A 12,430-nucleotide genomic window follows, 5' to 3' on the forward strand; every position below is an offset into this window, starting at 1 on the left:
TAATATGGCCCAGCTCTAGTACCAAGTCTTATTATTATATATATTTGTCTTATTAATTTCTTATTTGTTGCAATTCAGGTTCTGTGCACACAAGCAGAGGTTTTTGCTTGGGAAGTAACTGTGACCTCGTTTTCAGAGCCTTGTCCAACATTTAATGGTCTTTGTGACCAAAATATGTGTTGTATGCACTTGACCAACAATGGCTTCTGATACCGTCTAGTTGTAGACCCCTCATTATGCACCTAGCACATACCCTTCCCTTGCGCAGGTCATCTGGGTTGCCAAAAAACCTATATCCAAGTTAGCTCACGTTTCTTTTGGCCGTCAATGTACACAGACATAAAAAAATATTGCCATACATGCCCTACCTGTCAGAAAACTTCTCCAGCCCGCAAGTCTGACAGGGCCCTGCTACAGCCACTTTCTGTCATCTCCACCCCGATTTGTTCCCCGGTTCAGATCACAGACAAACAGTATCCTACAGCTGTTTATGTTTTTTAACCCATTTTGCACAGAGAGGCATTTTTTGAAAAATGTATTGATAGCAATGTTGAATATTATTACACAGGGAAAAAAACAACTACAGTAAAATAATTACACTGTGAGGCCTCTGCCTTTCTAAATGGAGGGACTGTAACTGCATGTAAAACCTGAGGATAGTCAGATTAACAGTAACAGTATTTCGTCTCTATCTGCCATTCGGCAATTCATCTCAGGTAAACAATAACGTGGCGCACAGCGTGACGTGAAAAAAGGCACATACCTTTGACGTTGTGTGACGAACTCTGTATTCCTCGTCCACATATAAAGGCAAAAAAAGGGTTTTAAAAAATCTCTGTTTTCAGTGATTCGAAACGCCTTTTACGTGTGGACGAAACAGCTACGTTTTCAAAAATACCGTGTAGGTGTGGACGTAGCATAAAAGAGTTAGTAGTTTATTTTAATACTACCTGTAATTTATTGCAGATTACTTGTATTTGCTTAATTGTTTACTAACTGTTTGAGGTGTGAAATAAACCGCAATGGAGCAAAATATGGGTGTGTGTGTGTAACCGGTGTGATTCTGCGTTGTGTCTGATAAAAAAGGTAAAAGAAAGAAAGACCTCCAAGTAAATAATTTGCCCACTCCAGCTCCTAGACCAAATACAAACAGTGGGGAAGAGGGTTAGCTCAACCCATCACAGCTCCCAAGCTAGCAAGGAGTATATATTCATTTATGGCGCCTAAAACACATTTATGATACACACATACTACACACTTATAACATCTTACAAAAACAGGCTTAATAATGACAATAACTGAACTAACATCGCAATCATAAACATCAGGGTGGCTAAATATGAATTATGTGTGTTTTAAGGTGTTGGAAGAAATGACACCCACCTCTCCCACAGGGGAATTGTAGAAAAAGGGGAGAGGCAAAAGGGGTACACTGTATTTATAGTATTGCACCAAAGAAGAAGAAGAAAAGAATGAGGAGGGGCTCTAACTGATAATGAACACAACTACAGGCTTGGAGGTCCTGAAAGTCAGGTATAAAAGGAGCAGTTTGGGGGTTTAGAACACATTTTGTGTAATTATAACAATGTGATTTATGACCCTGTTACATGTGGTTGGAGGATGTGTTAGTGCGTGCACGCGGGGGGGGGGGCATTTTTCATGTAAAACAAAGGGGGGCCCAGCAAAAAAAGTTTGGGAACCACTGGTCTAGTAAATGACTTCATTGTGTATGCCAAATTTTTGGTCATGAGTTATTTAAAAATGAATTTGTTCTGTCACACACAAAGAAATTACTTGATCAACAGCTTATAATAATAATAATAATAATGGATTGGATTTATATAGCGCTTTTCAAGGAACCCAAAGCGCTTTACAATTCCATTATTCATTCACTCTCACATTCACACACTGGTGGAGGCAAGCTACAGTTGTAGCCACAGCTGTCCTGGGGCAGACTGACAGAAGCGAGGCTGCCATATTGCGCCATTGGCCCCTCTGGCCAACACCAGTAGGCGGTAGGGTAAAGTGTCTTGCCCAAGGTTTGTTGATATCCTTGAGTTTGAGGATTGGGCAATCCTTCCCTTAAAAAGATTCTGAACAAAGTATTAAAAATTATTTTTAAAAAGTTTGTGGTTTTTTTTTTTAAGTCTAGTTCCTCAGTATTTACATAGTAATTGTAGCTTGTTGCTATGTAGAAAGACTAGTGGGAACAAAACGGGAAGGTGGAACATGCAGGAAGTTGACGCTTGAATGAGAAAACTGAAAGCAAACAAGCTGAAGTGCAGCCTGCTCGGAATCAGGGAGACAGCAGAGAGATAAACACATCGAGTTAACTGCAGGGTTTGTTTTATAGATGAAGATGAAGCTACTTTTTGTTCTCAGTCTGATGGTTTTCATGCCAACGATGGTTGAACCAGCTCCTACTGAAGAGCGACCCACGTGGCCAAGAACAACAGGTAAACGTACAAAAGAATCTTAAAGGCATTTCTAGTAATTGCAAATACATGACAAAAAAGTGTGAAATTACTCAACATATTTTAGGCTACGTTCACACTGCAGGCGAAAGCGCATCAAATCCGATTTTTTTTTACCCTATGCGACCCATATCCGATCATGGTATGACAGTGTGAACGGGACAAATCCGATATTTTCAAATCCGATCTGGGTCACTTTCGTATGTGGTACTGAATCCAATACATATCCGATGTTTTAGTAAGCGACTACTTATTATGCATCTCAGGTCATCCCCCTGCTGCAATGGTGTAACCCGAATTTGAAAGCTAAGTGGAAATCCATAGAATTCAATACAACCCCAAAATTTCAACTACAAGCTTCAATTGCGGATAAAAAATTGGCAGACCGTTTAGAAGATAAAGGACCATGGATAAGCCACACTTTAAAAATATGGAATAAAGTGACTAAAATATGTGATAGTGAACGAATACTAAAAGTATTTAGATGGTGTGCTTATGACACAGATTTTAAACCAAATGAAAGTGATAATAGATTTCAGTCCTGGATAGAGAGTGGACTAACAACATTCCATTCCTTCACACATAAAGGGACACTACAGAGTTTCCAGTCTTTACAAATAAGAAATGGCTTAAGACAAGTAGATTTCTTCAGGTTTCTTCAAATGAGGGATTACTTTAACAAACACTACAATATCCCAAACCCAAATGTGGTTGAGTTAGAAATTTTTAAGATAGTTAAATTAGCATATGATAGTTCTCTGAGAAAGGCAATCTCCAAACTATATGATGTGCTCCTTCAAGCAAGGAAGGATACTACTCAAAATGTTAAGATTAAATGGGAATTGGAATCGGGGATGGGTATAACAAACGAGAACTGGGAGAGGATTTGTAATTTTCATTGGTACTCAACAAGTTCTTTATCTTGGAGAGACCACTGTTGGAAGAACATTATTAGATTTTTCAAAACCCCTCATCAAACTAAATATAAAAATGGGACAGCAGAATGCTGGAGAAGATGTGGATCAGAAGAGGCACATCATTATCATATCTTTTGGGACTGCCCTAACTTAAAAAATTACTGGCTGGGAATTCATACAACTTTGTGTGAGGTTTTTAAGATAAAATTTGACATCAATTTTGTAAATTTGTACTTGGGCTCGGTTGCTGGCTCGGACACAAAACTCTTACAAGCGCTATTAGCGGCCAGCAAAAAATCAATAACCAGAAAGTGGTTAAATCCAACTCCGCCAACACTTGAGGATTGGTTTAATGTGGTTTTCGAAATATTTAAAATGGAAAAATTGACATTCTTTTTTAAAATTCGAAAAGACAAATTCTACAAAATATGGAATAAATGGATTAGCTTTGTGTCCCCATCCACCCTGAATTTAGGTAAGACCAGCCCTGAATTGGTGTATCTCCCATGTATCGTACAATGTCAGGTTGACCATCAACTTCATAATATGTACCTAATGTAGTCTTTGTAAATAAGTTAAACATGCTGCATTATGTAACACACTGTCAAGCAAACGAGTTAATTTTATTTTTTTTTGCTATCAGAATGTAAAACAAAAGGACTAAGAAAAAGATTTTTTTTCTTTTTTTGACTAAATAATGTCAATGCACTTTATTGTAACAAATCCCTTTTTTTTCTTCAATAAAAATATAATAAAAAAAAAAAAAAGCGACTGCTGTTTGAACGGTCATGTCGAGACAGACGCCAATTATCAGCGCCGGAGAAGCACCCGAGAAGACATCGCGAACGCTTCCTGGCCATCCAGTGTAGATGTCAGTGAAACTGTTGGGAAGACAATGCTGGAGAAACGTGAACATTTTATTTGTACTGTATAATCTGCAGATTGTGACAGAAATCTGCAGCTATCCTTTGAAGCACCGCTCCTCTAAAACAGCAACAAGGATAATTATTAGTTTATCTACATTATTATGTAAATAACAAAATAACTTAAAGCAAAAATTGGGAAACGTAAAGTCCGAAGTCTTTATATTAAGGGCCATCAGTCAAACAATACTGTTTACTCTGGGTCTAAACTGAACGCGTTGTGTGTGACGTCTTCTTTTGCGCATGCGGGCCGCTTTAAGCGTTCACACTAGAGCGTGTTTGCTGTCGTATTTTATTTGCAGTGTGAACAAGCAGGCAAAAAAATCGGATTTGATCAAAAAATCAGAATTGAGCATCAAGACCTGCAGTGTGAACGTATCCTTAGATGCTTTGATTACTGCTTTGCGCACTCTTGGCATTCTCTCGATTAGCCTGATGAGGTCGTCACCTGAAATGGTTTTCCAACAGTTTATAAGGAGTTCCCAGAAATGCTGAACACTTGTTGGCCCTTTTGCCTTCACTTTGCGATCCATCTCATCCCAAACCATCTCATTTGGGTTTATGGTAAGGTGACTGTGGAGGCCAGGCCATCTGGCACAGCACTCCATCACTCACCTTCTTGGTCAGATGGCCCTTAGACAGCCTGCAGGTGTGTTTGGGGTAATTATCCTGTTGATAAATAAATGATGGCCTAACTAAAACTGGTGGGATGGCATGTCACTGCAGGATGCTGTGGTAGCCATCCTGCAGCCATCCCATTTAGAAATTTAATTGCATTCTACAGACGCAAAGAGTTATAAAAAGAACAAAGAACTAATTTGATTCCAATGTGAGGATGAAACATTACAGATATTCTTCTGTCACCAGAAAGGAAATAAAGGAGCTGGATTTTAGTGTTTTTAAAGGTGTAAACTTTTGCAGAGGATTGGGGTGTGTGCTGTTTAGTTTTTACTAAACCTGCTTTTGGGAGCAAAACCCTGGAAGTCAACATAAAAACACATATAATGAAGGAAGAAGGAAGGAAGGAAAACGTTATAACGGCTTTTTTGTTGTCTTTTTGTCTGCAGGAAGTTCTGAAATAAATCTAGACGGGAGGATGTTCACTTTGTCTCGTAATTATGGAGGAGTAATCTTCTATCACCCCAGTTATCATTTCCAAACTCCCTACCCAACCAGAAGCTACAAAGTCGGAGCTCCAAACACCACCAAACATCCAAACACCACCACCACCACCACCACCACCAAACATCCAAAGACCACCACCACCAAAGCTACAACCACACAGAGTCCAACCAGAAGTGAGTATGTACATTCAAAGAGGTGGTGTGGACGCAGTCAGCGGTTTATTCTACTGGCATTAGATTTACTGGTTGTACAGAGAAGGATTAAACAGCTACTTTGATCTGAAGCAGGACTGGAAAAGTCCTCTTTTTTGCCCGTTTAACTACACGGTTAATCCCAGAGATATTTGAATATATGAAAAAGAAGTGTCTGTGAAGGTTCTCAGTCATCCAGGTCATTGTAGTCTAAGGAGCTTTGAAAGAAAAGCGTCTGGACTTCTTTAAGGTGCTTGAAGACGTTTCACCTCTCATCCGAGAAGCTTCTTCAGGGTCCTTTTGTCCCTCTTGGGGTGACACTCCCACAGGGCTTAAATCTGGGACTCTCCACCATTTGACCCTAGAACTAAAGAAGCTTCTCAGATGAGAGGGGAAACATCCAGACGCTTTTCTTTCCAAGCTCCTTAGACCATGAAAAAAAAGTTTCAAGAATTCATCTCAGGTTTTCGGCATGATAAAAAATTGCTGCTTGGGGCTTGAATTGCGAGAAATAAATTTGAAAAATTACATGAAATATTTCTGTTAGCTCGGCGAGCTAATTATAACATGAAAAATTTTGTTAATTGACAGAATATTTTTAATGCAAACCCACTGTAATCTTTCCATGTTCTGTGCAATATTTTTGGCTCATGTGCAATTATTTTGGTCCCAGTCTGTTTCAATGTTTCCTACACATACACCATGTATATAGTTCCACTCACATATGTATACATATACACTGTTTTTTATTTTATTTTTATTCTATTTATTTAATTATTTATTTATTTTCCGCCTTCGTTGTATATTGGTTTCTCTTCTTCTTACTTTAGCACCTTTGTGGTTCAGCTACCCAATTTCGCTGTGCAAGAAACTGCACAATGACAATAAAAAGCTCTAAGTCTCTAAGTCTAAGTCTCTAATAATATAGTTAAAATATAATATTTTCATATAATATTTTCATTCATATTTTCATAATAGATGGTGAAAAAACAGGAACTTTCTGTTAATAGTTTTTCTTTTGCTTATTTATGTTGGTGAAGTGTAAATGGCCATAGAGGAGGTCTTTATCAGTAGGAAAAGCTGTAAAACTCATGGAAACACAGTGAAAAGCATGAAATTTACGTCCTCCTCTACACTGTACAGACTGCCAGATTGTAGTCTTTTGCAGGCCAATTCCAGCACCCGGACCTTATGCTTGACACCCCTTGGTTTAGTCTGTTTGAAGCCAGACAACAAAATTGGCAAAAGTGCTGACTCTGTAAGTGTATAATCTTATAGACTGTAATTCCATTAAACTAATAAAATAAAAATAAAAAACACAAACAAACAGTAGTGTAGCATTACCTTATTATCCAGAAGTCCAGCCTGTGCAGCTGAATGACTGTGTGCACTGCAGATCAATGAAATTGATCCGCTGAAATTGGTACAGTTTATATTCACATTGATCCTGAGCAGGTAAAATATCTTGCAAACCAACTAAAGGAAAGAAAACATTCGTCAAAGCCCGATGCAATCATTTTAAGGAAATGTGTTGTCCAACCTGTTTTTGTTACATCTCTTGCAGGTGTGTCAGTGTGTCTGCGTTACATGACTGACGCTGTGCAGCCAACCTTCCCACTCTTCACTCTCAGTCCAGACACATCCTCTCTGAGTCTGCAGCGTAGCTTTGACACGTTCATGCTGTCCTATTATGATTCCTTCAGTGTGGACCTGCAGCCCATTGTGCACTTATGGCCAGACATTAAGCAGGACATCTGGACCAGTGTCTGCCTCACTGTGGACACCAGTAAGAGTGTGGTCCAGATGTTCAGTGGCGGGTATATGAGCCCCAGGAAGGTGATGCCTTATCAGGTGAGAATGTCGACAAAGTTAGAATCAGCATGTTAAAAACTGTGTGGATGCACAGACAGAAAGACAAATTCACTAAACAGAGCAAAGTAGTGTCCAGGTGTGCAGGAAGCATTCTGGTCAGATTAATGAACCACCTCAGGTATTTATTTATTTGAGTATTTTTAATTGAAATGTCTCTCCAATGAGCGGAACCCAGACACCTTTCAGAGGAAGTTCATTTTCCTCACTTGTATCCATGATTTTCTCACAGCTCGTGGTCACAGGGAAAAATAGATCCACTGGTAAACTTAGAGCTTTACCTTAATATTCAGCCATCTCTTAGTCACATTACAGTCTGTCTCTCAAGAAACAAGACCCTGAGATAGCTGGACTCCACCAGCTGGAACAGTAACTCCTTTCCACCCTTTTTGTGCCTGAGACTTCAACAGAAGACATAATAATGACAACATAGAATCTATTTTTGTTTTGTTTTGTTTATATCTAAGTGAAGAAAACACTCAAATGACTCCTTCATTGTAATCCAGATTTCTGAAAGGCTTTAAAAAGTAGACAATATTATTCTCAAAATCACTTAATCATCTTTAATTTTGATCTTCTCTTTTTTCTGTGTGTTCAGTATGTGTGGTCAGGCGAGCCTGTGATTAGTTTCCCAGGTTTTGATGGTCAGCTGACAGACGTCCAGGTGTGGGACTATCCTCTGCGATATAAAGACATCTTCTACTACATGAGCAGAAGTTATTACGGGTAAGATCTCTATGCTGAACTCACACACCGACCGTTTAATCATAACCACAGTATAAATGACAATATTAAAGATATAAATAAAGTAAAAAATTTATTTAAAACAGGCCTTGTCTTAAATTTGCTTTTTAATGTTTAAGCTTTGTTTTAAAAGCTTGTTAAAAGCGTGTGTTTTGTTGTGGTTTTAGGTCTTACAGCGGCTCTGTCATCTCCTGGTCCTACATCAGATACGATAACAGAGGAAGGGCAGTCTTGGAGGACAACTTTGACATGCGAGCAAAAGTTGAGCAAGAGAGTAGACGGAAGGAAAAGAAGATGAGATTCTTCAGTGTGGAGGAAAACAAGCTGCTGCTTTAATGACAGAAGATGAAACTGTCCTGTGAAGCTGAGATGTCTCTTTTCCCAGTGGCTAAAAACTGGAGGGTGGTCCCCTTCTTCCCCTTCTTCTTTTGTATTAATGTATATATCAGAGTTCACTTCATGCAGCTGTACAGTGTAATCCATTATCTTTTATCTTTTGTTTCATCAGCCTTTTTTGTTTTTGTTTGTTTTTTCGATCATAATCACTTGAAATCTGAAATGTCGGTGGAAGTTTTCACAGAGGTGAAGGCTGAGGTTAATTTTCCCTTTGACTTCTAAAGGACAGTCTTTTTGAAGCTACGGGAGTTGCCATATGAAAAATTAAAATTTAATGCACTGGCAAAAGTCCCGACTGTGAATATTTAATCTCTTATTTTACTTGGAAGTTTTACTTTTAAAATATGAAACACCATAAGAAAAAACAACAATGCAGCTCAAATTTATAAAGGAATTCTGCTGTAGTCAGAGAAACCTGTCAGCAAGACTTACTGGGCTTACCCTGTAAAGGAAATGAAGAAATAATTTACTTTATGACTTAAATATCTATCTATCTATGAATTTTTAAAAAATGCTGTTTTCACTGTGTAAGAAAATGAAAATTATATTGTAAATTGTGAAAAAATTATTATCAAAAATGATTTACACATTACTTAAAATTACTTGCAGTACTTAATTTGCTTGCAGTATAACTATTTCTTTGCTTCCAGTAAAGTTGACTGTCACTCCCTTACTCTAGTGTGCCTAGCTTTAATTATTTCTGGAGCTCTGCATGAAAGTTTGGGCGACAAGTTTAAGGAAGTGAAAGATGAAATTTACAGACACAGCAAGCTGTTAATATGAGATAAAGTTCAACACTGGTTTGAGTAGAGGAAGTAAAAGCTCACATACAGATTTAATAAAAGCTAAAGTAACTTAAGAATTTCCATATAGTATTGGTTCTTGTGTCAGCTTTACCTCTTGTTAAATGATGTGGAAAAGCTGTTGTGGTGAGCAGAGCTACTCAATCTTTTAGTGTTACTTTAGTCTAAATAGACTGGAATCAGCCTTTATGGACTGTATTCATACCGCACAGCAGTCATGACCTCTGAGTTGAACTTGCATACAGGTTGAGGTGTGTTTGCTGATAGTCCAGGAACCAAACAAAGTCCAAAATGCCCAAAACACAGGAATAATATCAGAGTCCAAACACCAGAAATCACAAGGGATACAAATACAGGACGCACAGAGCGAGGAAACAAAGAGCTGCAACAACAACACGACCCCAACCCAAAGGACAAACCAGGACTGAGAAAATATATACAAGAGATACAAGAAAACACAATCAACATAAGAAAAAGAAGAAGTTTATTTGTGTAGCAGTTTTTAAAGCACACAGTTACAAAGTGAACAAAGTGATTTTGAATAAAATCACATTACAATAAGTGTACTTGTTATACTTCTTCTTTTATAAACATGTGTCTTGTTTCATTTATTTATTTAGTTTTTAATAAACAGTTTAGTTTTTCGTAACATGAACGCTAACATTTCAGATTCAGAATCACAACATCCTATTTAGTTGTTTGTGCACTTCTGCTTAATACCAGCTGATTGCTGGAGGTAACCTTGTGTGCCTTTGCTTTGTTGGTAGCAGTTGAGTGGAGGCATTGGTTCAACATCAGTGACCGCATAAAGGAGTTGGGCACTTTGATACCCGAGTCATCAGACCTGTAGGTCGTACTGGCGCTTTCATTTTCCACTGCTCACATAAAGTTACACTGTTTGAATTTTAAATGCCAGGGGGCCACGCATTAGGCGTATAAATCATGATCTTGTCCTCTGCCTCTGTTGTCCTTCTTATCTTTACTGACATCGCAACAATGACAGAGAGATGCGCTGGAATAAAGGCACCATTCTCAAGGCTTCTGTAGACTACATCAGGAAACTGCAGAAGGATCAGCAGAGTGCCAAGGATGCTGAGATGAGGCAGAAGGAGTTGGAGCAAGCGAACCACTCCTTATTAATGTTACATGTCCGGGTCAGTTGAGTTTTATTTATGTAGAGCTGTTTCACAGGAATGGTCATCTCAAAGTGCGTTTTGTTATAAGCTAAAGACATTAGTGAGAGGATCCTGACAATCAAATGAGGCTGTATGAGCAAACACTTGGTGACAGGGAGGAAGAAAGAACTTCATTTTGACAGCAAGAGATCTCTAACAGAACTATTTAGGTCGTTGGTTTGTTACGTTGATTTGGTGGGTTTGCAGTGATATCATGATATGACTTGATCATCAAGGGTTTGCCAACTGTGGATTTTACAGCCATTAAAAAGAATATCTACTGTGGACATATATGATCTCTTGATTTTCATCAGCTGAAGGCTTTTCAGGGAGCTTTTAGAACAGCCTTATAATAAGTAATTCCAATCAATAGTGCATCCTAGAAGCTTCAGTATGTCTCTGATTTACTTGGCAGAGGAAAGAGGGCATTCTTAGTTTGCTTGTTAAAGAAAATGTTCCTGGTCAAGAATAATCGATTCTTATAGCTGTCAAGGTAATGCCATCCAGACTCTCTCTCTATATATATTAATATTAGTGGTACTATTATACTGCCATAGTGCCTAATTTTTCTATTAATAAGCAAATCTTAACAAGAAATCATAAAGCAATGTTATTGTATCAGCCTATCAGTGACTAAATGGTGCGTCAACCAACGACTGAATACGTATATATCTCAAATGAAAGAACAAAAACTCAAAGTTTAACACTATTGCTTGATGGGAAAACACAGACTGCTGGAACATGTTAGCATTAGCAGGGATCGTGTTAAAGAATGCAAAGCAAGAGAAAGAAGCTGAGGTATGCCAAGTTACTCATGACCTGGACTGCAAATCAGGTGCAAAAGGTTTGATGGACTGATGACTCCAAATTTAGTCATAATCATCATCATCATATGCAGAGGAGGTCAGGAGAGCGCTACAGCAGTGAGTGTCTATAGCTGTCTATAAAACACGGTGGAGGCAGCAAGTTTGCTAGTCTGGAGCATTCAGATCCACCACAAAGACTGTTCAGTGCTCACAGAAACTGCACAATACCCAAGAGCTGCATCTGAGCCTCTACAGGCCTTAAACAGCATGTTAAATGTTAACATTCAAGACAGTTTAATTAGAAAAAGACAAAACAAGTATGGTTGGTCTGGAAGGGCCGCCAGGAGAAAGCTTCTTGTCTCTAAAGAGAACACAACAACTCGGCTGCAAATTTGCCCTTGAAGAAGACTTCTGGAGCAACATATTTTTAAAAGATGAGACTAAAGTGGAGGTTTGGTCATAATGCACAGCAGTAACTTCAGCAAAAATCAAACACAGCACAAACACCTCAATCCAGCTGTCAAGTACGCTGGTTCAATTGTGGTGATTTGAGCTTGTTCTGCAGACACAAGCAATAAGCACCTTGCAGTCCACGAACTCCTCTGTATGCCAAAGTTTTCTAGAGTCAAATGTGAGGCCGTCTGTCCAACAGCTAAAGCTTCTCCTAAATTAGGCCATGCAACAGGATAATGACCCCGGGTACAGCAGCAAATCTACAGCATGGAAGCCCAGACCTCAACCTGACAGAAATGCTGTGTATAAAGGTAGGCTTGCAAATGTCAATGAATTGAAGCAGCTGAAGTTATTGCTGCTAACTGCTGCTTCTGTAACCGACTCAATCATAGAATTCAGTTCAGTTCAGTTCAGTTCATTTTTATTTCAAACATTTCAAACATGTGCCTTCACAATCATTACAAAATATCATTCCATTATTTGTTTGAAAAGGAGTAGGCTGAAGTATTTACTTATTTGTCCCTACCCCCTCAAGTTTTACCTCTCATTCATTT

At 38.5% G+C, this 12,430-nt stretch overlaps 1 protein-coding gene across 1 annotated transcript; it reads left to right on the plus strand.

Annotated features, from left to right (window-relative positions):
• The first annotated feature begins 2,254 nt into the window (after nt 1-2,254).
• On the plus strand, nt 2,255-8,927 carry LOC113022233 (jeltraxin-like). Its single transcript, XM_026167403.1, has 5 exons — nt 2,255-2,456; nt 5,382-5,612; nt 7,195-7,481; nt 8,098-8,225; nt 8,411-8,927. Exons 1-5 carry the CDS (start codon nt 2,354-2,356, stop codon nt 8,577-8,579), a joined length of 918 nt encoding a protein of 305 aa, XP_026023188.1. The 5' UTR covers nt 2,255-2,353; the 3' UTR covers nt 8,580-8,927.
• Nucleotides 8,928-12,430: the final 3,503 nt, after the last annotated feature.

This window comes from Astatotilapia calliptera, chromosome 5 (assembly GCF_900246225.1).
Source record: "Astatotilapia calliptera chromosome 5, fAstCal1.2, whole genome shotgun sequence".
Classification (NCBI taxonomy): domain Eukaryota; kingdom Metazoa; phylum Chordata; class Actinopteri; order Cichliformes; family Cichlidae; genus Astatotilapia; species Astatotilapia calliptera.

Coding starts and splice junctions, on each gene's coding strand:
- LOC113022233 (XM_026167403.1), top strand. CDS start 2,354: ATGAAGATGAAGCTACTTTTTGTTCTCAGTCTGATGGTTTTCATGCCA. Junction 2,457..5,381: donor CACGTGGCCAAGAACAACAG/GTAAACGTACAA, acceptor TTTTGTCTGCAG/GAAGTTCTGAAATAAATCTA. Junction 8,226..8,410: donor ATGAGCAGAAGTTATTACGG/GTAAGATCTCTA, acceptor TTGTGGTTTTAG/GTCTTACAGCGGCTCTGTCA.